The 18,675-nt window shown below is 40.0% G+C and overlaps 1 protein-coding gene across 2 annotated transcripts in view; it reads left to right on the top strand.

The window, feature by feature from the left end:
- Positions 1-18,675, top strand: part of usp13 (ubiquitin specific peptidase 13) — a 35,812-nt gene that overhangs the window by 13,932 nt on the left and 3,205 nt on the right. The window contains exons 7-18 of one of the 2 annotated variants that reach the window (XM_054752329.2): positions 6-103; positions 230-420; positions 2,312-2,383; positions 4,441-4,546; positions 5,264-5,389; positions 6,281-6,434; positions 8,643-8,817; positions 8,914-9,002; positions 9,655-9,777; positions 11,738-11,761; positions 12,158-12,301; positions 17,048-17,217. In XM_054752329.2, the coding sequence (XP_054608304.2) occupies positions 6-103; positions 230-420; positions 2,312-2,383; positions 4,441-4,546; positions 5,264-5,389; positions 6,281-6,434; positions 8,643-8,817; positions 8,914-9,002; positions 9,655-9,777; positions 11,738-11,761; positions 12,158-12,301; positions 17,048-17,217 (1,472 nt within the window). The remainder of the gene's footprint in view (positions 1-5; positions 104-229; positions 421-2,311; positions 2,384-4,440; positions 4,547-5,263; positions 5,390-6,280; positions 6,435-8,642; positions 8,818-8,913; positions 9,003-9,654; positions 9,778-11,737; positions 11,762-12,157; positions 12,302-17,047; positions 17,218-18,675) is intronic. The other variant, XM_054752330.2, reaches the window with a different exon arrangement.

Genomic DNA, 18,675 nt, shown 5'->3' with positions numbered 1-18,675 from the left:
TTTAGATGTCTATTCATTTGAGGAGGAGGAAGCCGTGTTGGACCCCCACATATCAGAACACCTGTCACACTTTGGTATCGACATGCTACAGATGCAGAAGAGAGTGAGTTTACTAATTTTGCAACTTCCTTTTGCATCATCACCACCTGAAACAAACACACAGCATTTAAGCTATGAGCACAAGAAAAAGGTTTCTTTACAAAGAAAATCTGTCATTCTTCAATTTCAGACAGAAAACGGGCACCACACGGATAACAATTCCCGGCCGCGGGTCAGCGAGTGGGAGGTGATCCAGGAGTCGGGTATGAAGCTGAAGATGGTTTATGGTTCTGGTTACACAGGCATCAAGAACCTGGGCAACAGCTGCTACCTGGGAACCGTATTACAAGTCCTCTTCAGCATCCCAGACTTCCAGAGAATGTGAGTCTGGAGGCAGGCGTTGCAGATTTGCAACGTTAAAACCTACCTACCTGGTTACTCCACATACGTATTTCATGAGCATTTTTTAACACAGAAGTACCCCTGAAGGACTTAGTTGTTCGTCCTTTTATCAAAACTTATTTGAGCTTGAGAGGGTTAATGTTCTTCGTTTTTATACTTAATAATTAAAATCTGGATTACTTTATAAAACAATTTTTAAAATAGAAATGGTGATCTATGGAAGCCCTGAAAGACAACCAAATATTCTATCTATCTATCTATCTATCTATCTATCTATCTATCTATCTATCTATCTATCTATCTATCTATCTATCTATCTATCTGTCTGTCTATCTGTCTATCTGTCTATCTATCTGTCTATCTGTCTATCTGTGTCTCTGTGTCTCTGTGTCTCTGTCTATCTATCTATGCTCAATCTGGGAAGGCCAATGAAAACGTTTTTTTTCTCTCATAAATTGTCAATGTTTTATTTATTTTTTATCTTTTGTTAACCCCCTAATGGCAAACAAAAAGTGTGTTTTTTTCCCTGGAAATGTTAAAGTATGTGTTTTTGTAATACCTTTTCTGTCCACTAGTCGCCCACTTCTCCATGATGGACGGCAAAAAGACCGTTTACACCCGTTGTAACTCCAGTGAAGCTATTCAAAACCAGGGGCGTGTCCAGGGAGTGGCCTGGGGTAGCACATGCCACCCTTGGAATCTGATTGGCCACCCCAGGTGCCACCACACTAATTTACCTTTAAATAGGCTTTTCATTGTCCACAAAAGGCTTGGGGGTAAAACAAAAATAAAGCATAACCATTGGTGCCACCCATGCACAAAGTTGTGCCTCACCTGGGCCACCCCATTTTAAAAGATCTGGACACGCCACTGTTCAAAACAAGCCAGTTTGTAGCCTTTTATCGCTTTTATTTAAGTTATTTGACAGTAAAATGGTTTTAGCTTGCTGCATGGTTGGCTGCGCTAACAGACAAGGATGTAAACTCAACTCGTTTTGTTTTTTTAATAACTTTGATGGAGACTGAGGACGGAGATGATATGCAGCAATCAATCAAGTGGATTAGCAGCCCTCAGATTTGCAGCGAACATGTTTTTACCGGGTAAGATTAACGTTCATTTATTTCACAAGGAAGAAAGGGACAGGGATAAACGTGATGTGTTTATACTAGTTATTGATAATCCTGATGGATGGGTATTTCACCCTGGAGGATGCGCGCCGGCCACTGTAGTGTAAAGCGAGATAATTAACAATGTTAAAGCTCCTATATATTATTATGTATGTTAAAATTACGTTATTTGTTTATATGAGCGTCACCGTTCAGAGATCTTCTCATTCCGGTGTGAGAGCAGCAGCTGTACCCGGTACCACCACCAACAACAGAAGCTGGTGGGGATCCGGACTTTTTAAAAATCCGCTTTGGTGTAAAGTGAAACACTGGATCCAGAGGGGTGAATGTAGGCAAAGTCAGCAACATGTTTACATTGGTGAACAGCTGCAGAGAGAACGTAAGCTAACGTTGGTAAGCTAGTTAACACTCTGCTCTCTATGAGCCCCGCTAGATGCACTACCTCCTCTGATGACTGAATTGCGCACGAACTAGTTGAAGGAATGCTGGAGGAGTTTTGTTTTTGTTTTGATCGCAAAAACAATTTCAGGCTCCACTTTTCCCTTTGTTTAGTACTCGTGTTGCTCACTGTTTACATGCTTTTGCCGTCCAGCATGGTGGAACCACGTGATTAAGTGACGTCAGTGCAAAGGGTCAATAACCTCCAACAGATGGTGTCTTTTCAGGACCTCTTACATTTCAATCAGCCTTTTGTCTTCATGTCCTCTCCTCCTCCTGATGACGTTGTTCTGTTTGATCTTCAGGTATGTTGGTAATCTTCAAAGGATATTTGATTATTCACCCCTTGACCCCACCCAGGACTTTGCCACACAGATGTAAGTGACTCCATGATGCAATGTGAGAGGAGAAGGTGGTGTCTCTTTGCGGCTGAAGCAGAGAGAAAAACACACTTCAGGGCTGTTAAAACAAAATGATTCTTTATTTTAATGCGGCTTGAATCCTCATGGATCATTTGTAGCTGAAGCAGTGAATATTTTCAGTAAAGGTCTATTTTGGAGCATTCTTGGTGAAATCTGGTGTTTTGTTACATAAGCTTGTGTGTTTCACGTCTGGTGCAGGGAGAGTGCTCGAGGGAAGCAGTGAATATCAGATGTGTGTGTGTGTGTCTGTGTCATAATCGGAAACTTGCAGCCAAATAAACATGTTTATACTCACTGTCAATGGCAATACTTGTCAAAAACATAACCCCCCAAACGATCGATTGGGTTTATCATAACGGTTAAACAAGTTTTTGCTTGTAGGCACAAAAACCAAGGTCACACATTTTTTAATTTTCTTGCACATCAACATTTTTTTCCATAACCAGGTACTGAATAAGTAAAAGACTAACATACTTGGATAAAAGGTATTGAAAAGTCCTCGGTGTACAATTAATCTATTTATTTATTAGTGCACTTTTTTTTTAAATAATAAAAAGGTTTGCAGACAAATAATTAGACAAAAATTAAACAGAAGATGTTTATATCATATTAAGAAAATAAAACTAATTTCTGTAAAAAGAAAAAACAAAAATACAAGAAAAGGGAAATACAGTGGCTCAAAAAACAATAAGGGTGTGGAACACTGAAAATACTTTTTGTAATTATTACTTCTGATTATAATCAGTCACTCTGAGATTTTCATGCAGGCTGAACATGGAAAGGGTCTCCTACAACTACCTCCTGCATTCGCTTCCTCGAGGGTCAAAATCCAGCACGTTTTGGTTTTAACCCTGCTCCAACACACCTGATTTCAATCAGCAGGTGATTAGCAGGCTTCTGCAGAGCCTGATGAGCTGCTGCACAGGTGAATCAACCACTCAATCAAGTGTGATGGACCAAAGAAACTATTAAAACGAGCTGGATACGGCCCTCAAGGCCTGCAGTTGAATAGCCCTGAAATAGACGTTGAAACTCTAGGATTAGAAAACCCTGACAGATCTACATTACACTGTCATTTAACATTAATGGACTCACCCATTTTGATCTGCAATGGGGAATGCTGTTGTTTGTTTAGCGTCCAAGAAACAGCAAAGAACGTCTCGATTATTAGAAGCTAACCGTTAGCATCAGCATCTCCACCACACGGCAGAACTCCTCCAGGCGTTAATTCCTATGAGAGACCACTGTACCTGTATTGATTAAACGAGTGAAGCACAACTTTAAAGAGCCAAGCGTGATCTCTCTTTGCTGTTGACAAACAGTTTCAGCACAAAAAGCTCAAATCTTAGGGTTTTACTTTGGCTTTAGACTTAAAATTTACTGAAATGATTAAGGCCTAGTCCACACGGCTAGTGTAAACACAGGTCGCACACGTGATGTCAGCATTTTTTTGTCGCGGAAAGTGACGCTGCGGACCTTAAAACTCCGGTTTTGTCCGTCCACACGCAGACACCCAAAACGGAGAAAACGCAGATCTTCACTTTGGCCGGAGTTTTTAAAAAGATCCGTTTTTGTGTGAAAAAACTCCGTTTTCGTGTGGATGACAGGCCAAAACGTGGAAAAATATCTACGTTTTGGCAGATCCCCGGCTACGTGTGGACAGGGCCTTAGATTGAAGTAAAGATAAAATAAAATCTTGATCAGAATCTCACTAAAGTAATAAGAATTTAGTATCATAGCAAAGCTGCTGCAGAATCACTAACAGTTTAGAGAGAATATTGATAAAACCTAGCAGTTAAATGGTTGGTCACATCTATCTATTCAATTTGGAAGATCATTTATTTTGTTGATTTACTTTAACTTCATTTGGATACCGGTTCTGGTTTCCAAGGCAACTGCTTAAGACCTAAGCCTCGTTTCTTGATGATGTCTAAAACCAGAAAATGAACTGTAACAAGAGAAGTTAGAGTCTGACGCAGCTTCATGTCTGGGCCTATGTTTTCCCCTGGCAGGGCTAAACTGGGACACGGACTGCTCTCAGGCCAGAACTCCAAACCACCCATGAAATCTGAGCTCATAGAACAGGTGATGAAAGAAGAACACAAGGTGTTAAACGGGGTATGTCCAGCTTTCAACCGGGGTCTATGACCAGGCTCTTATTGAGAATGGGTTGAACTTGTGTTGTGGATGAAGATATGTTTTCAAAATGAATGCTTTTTATTTTGCTTTCAATAAATGTGTCCTTAAGCACTTTTATCAGCTAATTAAGACCTGTAAATAACGCACGGTCCTTGGACAGCTTTAACTCTTTGTGTGCATCTCTCGCTTTTGTCACTATTGCTGTTAAATGTATGGTATGAGTCACAGCTGCTTGTAGTTGGAGCCAGTTCCCTGTCCCTGTCGTTCTGTAAGCCTGGTAGGACTTCATTTATGCTGACTGACTCACAGTAGCTGATGGAGCAAAGCTGTGATCCTGAACATCCTCTATTTACCAGTGGACCCATGTTTGGACACGTTTAGTGAGTTAGAAGTAAAAGTTTCAGAATTTGTAGAATGCTTTCTGGATGGATGACATGAAGGGAATTCTATCCTCACGTCCCTGAAGACTGCTCGGCAACTTTTCCAAAGCAAAATGAAGTAAAGGTTGTAATTTTGAGTAAGAAAAAATACAATTGTTGTTTTTAGACTCTTCATCAAACAAAACCCTCAGCCCTCACAACCCCGTGTTTTTGCTGCAATCTCTGACCACCTCTGATAACTTTAACCGATGCTCTGTGGTTTTGTCCCAAACTTCCTTCTGAAAACACAAATTGTCCTTTATTTTTAACCCTGCAGCACCTGCAAAGGGGCATCTCTCCTCGAATGCTGAAGGCCCTGGTTAGCAGGGGACACCCAGAGTTTTCCTCCAACAGGCAACAAGATGCCCACGAGTTCCTGCTGCACCTCATCAACCAGGTGGAGGTGAGTGAAGCTCAGACTCTTGACAACATCAAACAATTGTTCATACACAGATCACTTCTTATTTATTAGAGCTTTAGTATTGCTAATATTTTGACATTTTGCTATGTCTAATTCATTTGAAACTCCTTTAGAATTGTAGTTGTAATACTTGTGCACCAAACCCACCTGCCTAACTCATTGCAGTCGCGACAATATTGAGTCTATATCCCCGGCATGGTGTGTTCCTCAGAACTCCAACACGATGATGCAAGTTTTTAAAAGGTTCTGGCTTTAATTAAACACGAGGCGCTGCCTCCTGGATTGGTTTGTACACATGAAGTTCTTTGAAACGTCTCTCTCCAGCCTGGATGCATTTATAATGTTCACAGCTATCTGTTGCACAGAGCAGCGAGAAAAGTGCTTCCTGTTCTACCTCGACCGCGGCACACACACACCAAGTAGAAACCTAATACTTCCTATTTTTCATATTGTGCACAGTAACACACACCTGAGATATTCTCACAGCTCTAGATGATCTAAACTGTCCCATTATCTGCAGATACACATGCATTTTTAACAACTGTTGTCCTTTTATCGCCCCTAGCAGCTGTCTGCTGATTTAATAGATGACCCGACTAAAACCATCACCGCTGGTCGCCCCTCGAGCTGGGCCTGAGGGAAATTATAACTTGTGTATTTCTGTAGCTTCTCAGAATAGAAGAGCTGCGTTGCAGAAAGGCAGAGGCTGACCAGGTTTTCATACACCCTAAAGCCTCGGTGACCCCCTTCCCTATATATAAGACGTGAAGACACAGAGTGACTCATGACGACGATTAATGTGTCTGTTTTATATAAAGTGTAACTTTCTTGGTATTGAGAGGTGAATTTAACTTTGAAGTGTTATTTCTGCAGAGGAACAGTGCCGGCTCAGAAAACCCCAGCGATGTTTTTCGTTTCCTGGTGGAGGAGCGAGTCCAGTGTTGTCAGACTCGCCGGGTTCGTTACACCCAGAGGGTTGATTACTGCATCCAGCTGCCAGCTCCCATCGAGGCAGCCACCAATAGAGGTACAGGAGTCCAGACGCTGGAGGCTAAGCTGCTGGTGATGAAGCCAGATATGTTTTTCTCCTTTTAGGGCACGACCTAATGTCAGAGGTGGAAAGAGTACTAACATTTCCTATTTAAGTACGAGTTCCAATACTTTGATCATTTTTTTTTACTCCAACACAAGTAAAAGTACTTGCCTTAATTTTTACTTAACTAAAAGTAAAAAGTATCGTAAATAAAATGTACTCAAAGTAAAAGTTACTTAGTTACGATATTGTCAGCATAAGGATGGCTACATCCAAGTAGTGCAAAACGAGAGCTCACAACACGCACGCACGCACGCATACACACACACACACGGAGGGATTTCAACATGCACATTGATTGGTTGAGGTTTTTCCAGGATTGTACGTTTCAGTTGTGATTTAAATTATTCTTTATTCAGACTAAAAATGTGATTATTTCAGATGCCATCAGTATGTGAAGCATCTGAGTGTTTTCATGACAAACCTCTAACATGAGACTGTGCTCTAACCTGTCACATTATCTAACAAGCCAAATGAACATCAAACATTTCAAATGAACCTCAACGATGGCCCTGCCCTACTTTACTTCTACATTACAGTTCCTTTATCCGTGTCCATCCTAGTGCTCCGCTCTGACCTTCATGCTTATTTAGAGCAGCTGATTTTTAGAGTTCATCCTTGGTAGTGGGTTCACGCACTCAATTAACCGTTTACCACTGAAATCAGTTTGTTCATTCTAATCTTCCTCAATAATCCTCCAATCATCCAAATGGAATCCTTAAGCGTCCCGTAACATCCATCCTGTCAGAATAGGCCTTGGATGCCCAGGTGTTACTAGAACTAACTGTCTCCTCGCCACACAGCGCGAGTCTCCAAACTGTGAAGGTTGGTCTCCAAACATGAACTTAAAATATTTATTCATGCATGTATCTCTTCTTGTAGCACACTTTTTTAAAACATGATTTAAAAGGCTTGTATCACAATACGTTACACCTCCCAGACCAAACACAATATATAATAAATTATTATCGTAGACGCTATTGAGACATCATTATTTATGAAATAAGTTATTTTTGTGAGCCATTACTTCAACCATGAAATAAGATGCCTGGATTTGATGAAAGCATGCTGTCTCATGCAGTCCTGTATGTGTAACACACACACACACACACGCACGCACGCACGCACGCACGCACACACACACACACACGCACACACACACACACACACACACACACACACACGCACGCACACACACACACACACACACACACACACACACACACACACACACACACACACACACACACAGAGGGATGGAGCATAATGTTTACAACTGAATTAGCTCCAGCTCCAGATGTTTTAACTCACTGAGGCCTGCAGGTCTTCTGCATTATGAGCAAAGGGCAGGGATAGAATCCGCTTGTTATGAGCACCGAACGTTATTTTGCCACTGCCGTGCGGAGCAATTGAGAGGGCACATTTCAAACATGGAACCGAGTCCAGCTAACGAACCGAGCAGAATACTGATGATGTGACATCGGCGCACAAAGGTGTGGGTTTCAACCCACAGGAGAGGGAGGGAGAGAGGAGGTAAACAGCGACTACATCACAGGGGCTGGACTGATGTTTTTAAACAAAACTGAGGGAGAAGTGGCTGTTTAACGTCTTCATTATAAAAGGTGTACACCCACACACCCATGGTTGAGACATGGCGCTCATGCAGGTGTCTCTCATTCTGTTGCTAGCCTATAATTTTTTTACTCAGTAACAGATATGATTGGAAATGTAGCTGAATGCAATTGTTTTAAAAAAACATACTCAAGTAAAAGATAAAGTACAGATTTTAAAAACGACTTATAAAGTATATATATATATATATATATATATATATATATATATATATATATACATGTGTGTATGTATGTACCGGTATATGTGTGTGTGTGTGTGTGTGTTTATGTATTATATATATATATATATATATATATATATATATATACACACACACACACACACACACAAAAAGATACTCAATTACAGAAAGTGAGTAAATGTAATTCATTACTTTCCATTTCTGCCTAAATGTATAATATTATATAAGTTATATTTAATGTTGCCATATTTTATTCAACATTTTAGAAGGTTTACTTCTCACACGCATGTTCATCTTTACATATCTAATGAGTTTTGTTTTGCCAGAGGAGCTGCTGACTTACGAAGCCAAGCGGAAAGAAGCAGAGGAGAACATGAGGGCTCCTCCAGAACCTGTGCGAGCACGCATTCCTTTCACGGCGTGTCTGCAGGCCTTCACGGAGCCGGAAAACGTCCCCGACTTCTGGAGCTCAGCGCTGCAGGCCAAGTCAGCTGGAGTCAAGTAAGCATCAGCGATCGTTAGTTTCTACTCTCCCTACCTTTGTTGCGTTGATGAGCTTTATTTCTAATCGGCTCTTTCAAAATGATCTCTCCACAGAACCTCTCGATTTGCCTCGTTCCCAGAGTATCTGATTGTGCAGATCAAGAAGTTCACCTTTGGTGTTGACTGGGTTCCGAAGAAGCTGGGTAATTTTTTTGTTTGATACAAGAGTGATTTTAAGTGTCTGTAGCACTGATAACATCCAGCAGAGGGTGCCATCAAACTGCATCACTGGTGGCATAGGAACACTTTCTGCCCAAGAAAATGAGAAAAAGGATCCCCTGCTGTTTAGACACATCTGTCATCCCGTTCATGTCTGTCAACACCGGTGAAGGTTGATGCCGACATAATCCCACCCAAAGAAAGTTTCTGAAAGTTCCCTGCTTCCATAATTTCTAACATCTGGATGTAATGCGGGGAGCAAATTTCACACACACCAGTGTGTGTGACAACTAATGGGACTTTAACTTTACCAGTGAATCTCCAAAATTTAGAATGTGGTGCAAATATGAATTAATTTCAGTAATTCAACTTAAAATGTGAAACTAATGAGATAGACTCATCACATGCAAAGTATGAAATCCCCAAAATTTTAAATCCCAGACAATTAGAATATCGTGAAAAGGTTCAATATTCTAGACTCAAAGTGTCACACTCTAATCAGCAAATGAATCCAGAACACCTGCTAAGGGTTCCTGAGCCTTTAGATGGTCTCTCAGTCTAAGTTGAATTACTGGGATAAATGGACTTTTGCACCATATTAGTATTTTTTGAGCGTCTCCTGTATCTGTGGTGCAGACTTGGCCATCGACGTTCCAGACTTCCTGGATCTAAGTCGGCTCCGAGCCACAGGGCTGCAGTCGGGAGAGGAGGAGTTGCCTGACCTTTTGCCTCCCATCGTGTTGCCTGAGGACACCAGAGGTACGATGCTGACCTCCATCAGGAATAATTTAATATAGGAATGTGTGTGAGAGTGAGCATGTGTCAGATCATGCCCTGTAAGTGAAGGAGACCAGTGAAGAATCACATTAGCTGCTACGCAACATTTTAGTATGCTAGTATAGCCAAAAAGAAAACTGATTTAGAAATGTGCTGCTGGTATCAAATCTATCAAAATCAGAATATATATTGTTATATATATATATATTTTTTTTTAGTGTATCCATAGTGTCGTCTTGGTGTTTTTAAGTATCTAAATATGAAAATATATCTATCTGTGTTCATTTGCATTTTAAACTTTAGTTTTTTTTTCTGAATCCTATTTCGGGAATCTCCCATTAATGTCCAGCTGTGGCTCACAGCAGCACAACAGCTCATGCATGAACTCAGAAGAAAATATAAAATTGCACTTTTAATTACTTGAGGCATTTTAGTCCGCTCATCTTTAATGTCACAGTTCTGTTATCTTTGTTACAGGGCAGCGTTTTCCTTCAGCTCCTGTTCTTTGGTCGTACATACTCTTGATTTTTGTACCAATTATTCATGCTTTTATACTTTATTGTGCTTGGATTGATACAAGCAGATGGCCTGTGCGTCTTTTATAATTTCATTTCCTCAAACTCCATCTGTTGGAAACTTCCACTACACCAGCTTATCCATGTTGTCTTAATATTTTAACAGATGTGGAGCTCAAAGTGTTCTGAGGGAACATCTGAGAGCAGCATTTGCTGCTTCAGACATCAACAAACGAGAGATATTTAAAAAAAAGTGATTTAGGCAGCTGCAGTTATGTGTTAGAGATTCAAAGTACAAGAAGAGAAATTTGGACTTACTTTGTTTGAGTGGGTCTTAATATTTCAGGACAGAGTTGTAGCTGCTGACCTCTCAGACTCACTGAATTATCTTTTGGGTGTCTGGTTTAGAAATTGGAGCCTCTTTAGTTTTGTTTTGTTTTGCAGCTTTCCTGGAGGGCCACTGTAGAAGACAGTCCACGATCATACATTTAGTAAAAGTAGTTTGTATCAGGCTTCCTTTGAGTGGACAAGAAATCAGAGTAAAAAAAAAAACAGTTTTTCAATATTTTTGTTGATATTTCTTGTGTATTTTGTTTGTTACCAAAGACCCGCCATGCGTTAGCAGGGATGAATCATTGCTTACCAGTCTGTCAGAGGGCATCGGTGCTTCTCATTGGTTACATCGCCAACATACCTATATGTTCGATTATCAATCATCCGTCTGTTTATCTTCTATTTGCTCACACATTCTGGGCTGTTTGAAGAAAAAATGTTTTTTTTTCAGCTTTCTTTACTCCAGAGTTAAATCTGAAAAAAAAGTTAAACCAGCTTTATCTAACCTCATTAATTATTGAGTCATAATGTTTTTTTGATAATTTAGTTCAAACCTACAGCCGAGGCAGGACACGCATAATGGACTTGAGTGCTTTTGTTTGTTTTTGTTTTTAATGAATTTGTTGTTCCGTGTGTGTGTGTGTGTGCGTGTGCGTGCGCGCGTGTGTGTAATTATAAATTACATCTTAACTCAACATAATTGATTTGGTTAAAACAGGAAATCCTTTTTATTTCACCTCTATGGAAATACAGACTATTTTAGATAAAGATGCTGAATGCTAACACATCCAGAATTTTAAAAGACCAGGTCTTAATTAAAAAATGTAGAATTAAACCAAAAAGATTAATCCTCTTATGCATTTTGAATTCAATGAAACACCAGTGTGTTTATCAGCAACCCTTCCGCTGTCCTCCTCATGTCTGATTACAGTTTCACAGCTTTGTGGATTTGAGGCACCGGAAACATCTTTAAATCCCACCTGCATAAAGAAAATCCCCGTCTACTCTCTCCTCCATAAACAAAAAGAAAACACCAGTGATTATAGATCAACTGTGCGACGTCGCCTCTAACCACTTTTCATTTTCTCTTTCAGATAACTCCATGAGCTCAACCGACTGTGAGTATTTCATTGCTGCTCTGCGTCACACTGCCTGAACAAATGTGTTGGATGCATGTAAGTTATAACTTTAGAAAATGTATTCTGGGCTGCAGACAGCAGCGATGGATGCTGGTGAGCCCAACCTCTGACTACCTGAGCAGGTGCGGCAGGTGCTCTCTATTTCCACGAGAACTTAACTTTTGAATGTAGCTCTACCTTTTTTTTTTAGCCCGGTTCATTTCTCTGCCTGATAAATTTCACCTCGAGTTAAAAAGAAAAAAATAAATAAACATCCCTGGGGCTGAATCTTCCCTGGTCTTTGTGTTTAATGAGTCCCAAAGAAAGAGGGTTGCTGGTAGTGCTGAATCAGTGGGTGTATGTTTAGGTGGTGATGCTCATTTGTTGTGTCTGCAGCTCCGGAGATCGATGAGGCGGCGGTTATGCAGCTGGCGGAGATGGGTTTTCCACTGGAGGCCTGCAGGAAGGCTGTGTACTACACAGGAAACATGGGCCCAGAGATGGCCTTCAACTGGATCATAGCTCACATGGAGGAGCCCGGTAAGAGTCACCACACCAATCATGGGAACACGGGCTGAGGCACCTGTGAAGAAGGTGCATGTTGGATTAGATCGGCTCATCTTAGAAAAAAAAAACACATAAACATTATGTAAAGTAGAAAGCTGGCCTAGATGATTTGACTGTTGAGATTTTGTTGGGTTTTGTTCACTGCATTGTTTAAAGGTATGTTTGATATAATCAGGCTACTGATATTTTGTGAGTTTTTGAGATAGTTTTATTTGACACAACTTGTGAATAATGAGGAATTTTCCCTGTGGATAGGATCTGCTGTTCTTAGAGCAGGCAGCTGTGTGTAGCAAGCAGCTAGCAAACCACCAAAACAAGCCCAAGAATCTTCATCCAAGGCTTGCTGTTCTTAAGTGAAGATGTTTATAAATGTTTTATCACCGTAACTACAATATCCAGAAAAGGCAAAAATACTTTACTAATACACACATGTTAGCGTCGCGCTTAGCAGCCTTGCTTAGCATGCGTACGCTCATGTTGCTTACATTATATCAACTAAGTAACTTTAACACAGGCGCGAACCTTAACCTAAACAAATCGATACTTTCAAAGACAAATGTTCTCAAAATAAAGGGTGAAATAAAAATATGACAATAGATGCCTTAGTTCTGTGTGAAGTGTTTACAAAATCTGATTGTTGCATAGTTTAGTCTGGTCTGAGGGACTGCAGTCGCTCAGGAGGTAGAGTGGGTTGTCCAGTAATCGGAAGGTTGCAGGTTCGATCGCGGCTCTGACCAGAGAATGCTGCTGTTGTGTCCTTGGGCAAGACATTTAACTCACCTTGCCTGCTGGTGGTGATCGGAGGGACCGGTAGCACCGGTGTTCAGCAGGCCTCACCTCTGTCGGTGCACCCCAGGGCACATCGTAGCTCATCATCACCAGCGTGTGAATGTGTGTGTGAATGGATGAATGAGTGATTGTGTTGTAAAGTGCCTTGGGGGGCTGTGGATCCCTAAGAAGGCGCTATACAGTCTAAAGCAACACTTGCACCAAAACTTGTCAAGTATTATCATTATTATTATTATTGTCTATTTTATAGGTAACATCCAAAAAACATAGTAATAGAAATTAGTGCATAAGTGTATCTGTCTCATTTATCTGTAAACATCTTTTTGTGAATTTTATTATTAATATTTCTATTTTTATCATTAAATGCTAAGGGATCATAGTCCATCTGCGGGGAAACTTAGGTGAAATAAAAATACTCCTGAAAGATAACCAGAACAGCTGTAATAAAAATCTTCTCCTCGCTGAAACCTTTTTCCAGAGGATACCAGGAGGTGTGACACACTAATATATAACACGAAGAGGCAGAGCAGGTTTATTTGTTGGGGACCTTTTTGAACTCAAAGGTAATTTAAAGTGAGGTACACATCACATCTATTGTTGTTTATACATATATATATATATGTATATATATATATATTTATATATATATATATAATGTTTTTTCTTTTTCCTCTTTGTGGGCTGCAGGTAATTATATCTGTCTGTATATAAGTGACGATCATCTCCAGAAACTTTGTGTGAGCTGACTCAGAGACTCGTGGAGCTTCTCAGCAGTGGAGCTGTTCCCCTGAGGTGCTGACTAGCATCTCCTTCACTTCCTTACCTCTCTGTGAGAGCTTGTACAGTGGAGGGGAATTAGAGCAGCCGGTTTGTTTTAAATGGGTCTAATGCATCTGCAGAACGCCTGCATTCAGTCTCATTACGTCCTTTTAAAAACTGTGCTGCTCTACATGTACTTTTCAATCAGCTTCCTTCTTCTTTTTTCTCACCATTTAAAGGTACAGGAAGTAAGAATTTCAAATTAACACAAAACAGTGTAATGTCTTACTCAAATTGAAAGGAAGGTTATATTGAAACAAAATTCCCTCTCAGCCGGCTGGGTGGAGGTCAGCTTCTTTACCTTTGCAAAAGACAAACACGGACAGTCATATATATATTTTTTTTACAGTCTGTGACCCTGCGGGTTGCCAAGTCTGAGCCGATCTAACCCTGCTGCATGGGCAGATTAATTTGAAATCATCTGGAAAAAAGTTCCAGAGTTTGTCAACCAAAGAGCAGTCCATAAGTTGTTTCTTGTACGCTTAAGAAGCTAGGGCATCCTTTTGATTTACTCAATCGGGTAAAGAAGGCTAGAGGCTAACGTTGAGCTAATAATGTGCTAATAATGGTTGTAGAAGAGGGCAACTCAATTTATGACAATTATTCCAAATAATCCAAACAGATCTGCTGGTGCAAACGAAACATGAGTCAGCCCCTACTTCTGTTATGAAGTAAAAAATGATTTTAAAGATTTTTTTTCAAGGCAATCAAATAAGCCAGGAACATTATTATTTTTATGGTTGTTTAAGATTTAATTAAATCCCGCCACAATAACTTCTTGTGACAGTTTCAAGATCATCTGAGCTTAATCGCAAAAGAAAATTGCAGAATATCATTTTCTGCTTACATAAGTCTGTTCTTCCCCGGAGACAAACATCTGGAGTCCAGGCTACAAAGCAGTTTGCTTTTATACACACAGAAAGGTCAACGAAAGGTTGCACGTATAGTCTTTAGACAAATGCACTATCAACCTAGTTTAAAGAAATAGTTTGCAACTTTTTCATATATTAAATCATTTCTTGAGCCAATATGTGCTAAAATGACCTTTTACAGGTTTAATGAAAGGCCACCCAGCCCCTATCGCTCCCTGTGGCCAGAATATTTCACTTGCAACTTCAGACTGGCGGGCTGCTGTTGGGACTTTGAAAAAATGGAGCTGACATACCTGGTGCTGCACTCTGCTTCCAGCTCGTTTCCTGCATGTATTAGGTCATGAACACAGCTGATTTCTTTAATTTAGTGATGAATCGCTCCTATAGACACTAAGGAAGGCTGGGGAGACATTTCAGCTGTTAGATTAAGGCGTTAAAAAGACAAACGCACAAGGAGGAGATTTTTGTTTCTACAAACAGACACGAGGGGAAGCTAAAAGCAAGCCAAAACTTCCTAGTTCCCCTTTAAATATAAAAGGAAAAAAATTGTTTTATTATTATAATTAGTATATATATATATATATATATATATATATATATATATATATATATATATATATATATATATATATATATTTTACGCTCATGCAGTGCTGTTCTGGTTACAAAGACATTTCTGAGAAATCATTTTTGGAAACAGTCTGAAAATTATTCAGTCTATTAATTTTTATAGGTTTACCATCATTTAATTAAACTCTTGCAGGGGAGAGAGGTTGTTTTAAAATGAATGTCTTACAAATAAAATAGATTTTGTTGCATAGATTAAAGTGCAATTCACTTAAATGAAAGCAATTGAAGTTTATGTGGTACACCATGAGGTCTGCCACGTAAGGCTATATATACAATTATTTGGTAAACAGTATGGTGTAGTCTCTACCAGTAGAGCTTAAAATCACCCTTAGAAAAATAATAAGGAGCTAATGTGTCAAAGTACTGTAGTAAAGGCTGTAATAATACAAAGTACTCAAACCCTTCAGTTTGTCTGAAGTGTAGCTTTAATGAATTACAAGCTCTTGTCTCTTTATAAGAGGTGCATTTTAGCGTGGAAATGTCAAAATGTGTTTTTACCAAATGTGGCAACAGAACCTGAAACAAAATATTTTATCCTTTAGTTTTGGTGTTCACATTCAGTTCAAAGACCGCTGAAGTATTTGCGGTAAGAAGGACACAAAACAAGGAGGCTGCAATGGAAAATAAGTGGTGCTCAACTTCTTTCATGTTAAAGATATAATGGTAATAAGGATTCGTCTCAATTTCATTGGTAGAATATATCCTGCAGGAAGGTCCTTGTCCTTGGGTTGAGGGTCATTATTCTTTCACTTTTATTTTCATTTTTTATGGTAATGTCTAAAGTAGTGTTATTGTAATCATCCTTCTATTGTGCTCTTCCTTTAGAAGTAATTTCTTTAAAGAACTGAACTCATTAATCCACGTGAATGTATAAAAAAACACAACAGCTATGAGCAAAGAAAGTGGTTCTAGTAGTGAACGTTTCAATGAGGACATAGATATATCTCTTATTGTGTAAAAATACCTCCAACAAGAAAAAGAAATCGTTCATTCCCACTGTTTCCAGTGTAAAAACAAATGTTCCTTCGGTGACTTGATTTTTTTGTGTGTTTATGTTTGATTGTTCTCTCTTTAAAAATTTTTTTTTATAATTTTTTATAATTTTTAACAGATTTGCTCCGAGCTCTTATCCATATTCAGTGCCCTTTTCACTTGCGGGTGCTGTCAACAGCAAGATGCTTTGAGAATGGTGTCCTAGTAGGAGATAATGCTCAGATGCTCTGAAGGGAATCTTTTCTGGGTTGATGTTACCTCGGTTATGTACATTTAACATTTCTGCGCACCGGCATGAGTTGTAGAAAGATGTTTTTTAGAAGCATGCTTGTGAACAAGAGGAGTTGCTTCCAGCTGTAATCGTGGAAGTAGGGAGTGGGGCTTAAGGTGCAAAATATTTCACTGCCTCTAAATGGTGCCGTTTCAAAATAAAATCTGAATTTCTGCTTTAACAGTAACTAACTTACGGTATTATATCCTTGTAAAAAAACAACCACCAATGTGGTGTTTGTGCCAAAATTAAAAGTTAGAAAATTTAGACCAATAATATTAATTTTTTATTGTTTATATTTTAAAAATCCTTTAAAAAAGTCATTTCTTCTCCACTTCTTCTCAGATTTTGCTGAGCCACTCCCTCTGCCTTCCATGTTGGATCCTGGTCCCTCCACCAGTGAGAGCCCTGTAGGGGTCACTCCGCTGGGAAACTTGCCCCCTGAGGAGAGCATCGCCATCCTCACATCTATGGGTTTCCCTCGTTCTCACAGCATCAACGCACTCAAAGCCACGGTCAGCATTTTCTCATTCGTTTGGTTTTAATCATTTGATCCTGATTATGTCAGATTATAGACTTGTAGTTCTGTGATTTAAAAAGACATTTTCATGCATCCCAATTTACACAAATAAGTATTTTTAACTGCAAACGCATAAGGATCTGAGCTGCCGGTGTGGGAAGAGATGGTTATGATGTCTGACCTGATGAAATGTGGAAGATCTTATTTTTTTAAGGTGGTGCACAAACTTTAGTTTGCTCCTCTTAAAGAGAGTGGATAGTTTACTTGGAAAGTAGAGAACGTCAGAGTTGAATCTGAGCAAATGTGAGGACTAAGAACCACCTACACAGTGTGGTGAGTGTCTGAGAGCAAAAACACAACAATAATAAGTGGTTGGCATCACAGGAAGAACACGAAAATGGAGGTTGAAGTTTAAAAAACAATGTCAAAAGCAGAAATGAAGTGGTGCTTGAGAAACAGGGCAAAGAAAAGGGCGGGATGATGGAAGTCAAGCTCTGGCTGGCCTACTTGCTCACTTTCCAAGCTGCAAATGTATTAGGCCCTACATGTCAGCGTGATTAAAGATGTCTGCTCAGCATGGTGTTTACAAATAGTCCCAGCAGCACATGACCTCCTCTGCTTAAAAGTACAGCCTTTCTGTCTGAGTAACAGCACTTGCCTCTGCGACACGTGGGCATTCCTCACAAATTATTATCCAGACATGAAAACACACACTGTGCGGACAATTCCTCTTCTCTTCTTTGATGAGTCAAAGAGAACGCACCTGCTGCAAATGTGTTCGCTCCCCTCTCTGGAAATGGCCCCCGATTCTCATGTTTCATATTTCAATTTGCCCCCTCAGCAAAAAATAGCCCTGCAGACAGTTGGTGGGACACAAAAATAGCCACCGGGCTTTCATCTTTATCAGCAGCAATGCCGCCGAGCTCTCTGCCAGCCACGTTGTTGTTGTTGAAGTGGAATCAAAACAAAGAATGCATCTTCCCCCTGAGGGGGAGAGGGAGGGAGGGAGGTGTGACACAGAGAGGGGTCTCACTGTCGGCCCTTATTTAGTATGAGGGACATATTTTTTTTTCTTCCACCTTGCTGACCTCACACAGAGAGAGATAACAAACAGATACCATCACCCAAACATCTCCCCGGGTGCTCCTCAGACTTTCCTCCTCCAGGAGTCGCACCTGTTTTCAGATTAAAAACAAACATCTTTGTAAACCCAGATGGATGCCTCCCCTTCCTCGGGGGGGGGGGGGGGGGGGGGGGGGGGGATCACCATCTTTGTCATAAAACTGTATCTTAATATGTTCCAGAGGCGTTTGATTACAACAAAGTAGAGCAGACGTTTTGTTCGGTCATGTTTACCAGTATACATGCACCCAGTTGAGGTGTTTTTAACGAATCAGATACTTAATTACAGCCAAATATATTGGAAATTAATGTTTGAACACATGAAACAATA

This window comes from Nothobranchius furzeri, chromosome 8 (genome assembly GCF_043380555.1).
Source record: "Nothobranchius furzeri strain GRZ-AD chromosome 8, NfurGRZ-RIMD1, whole genome shotgun sequence".
NCBI lineage: Eukaryota > Metazoa > Chordata > Actinopteri > Cyprinodontiformes > Nothobranchiidae > Nothobranchius > Nothobranchius furzeri.
The sequence above is the reverse complement of the archived record's forward strand: the minus strand, read 5'-3'. Positions and strand labels throughout refer to the sequence as shown.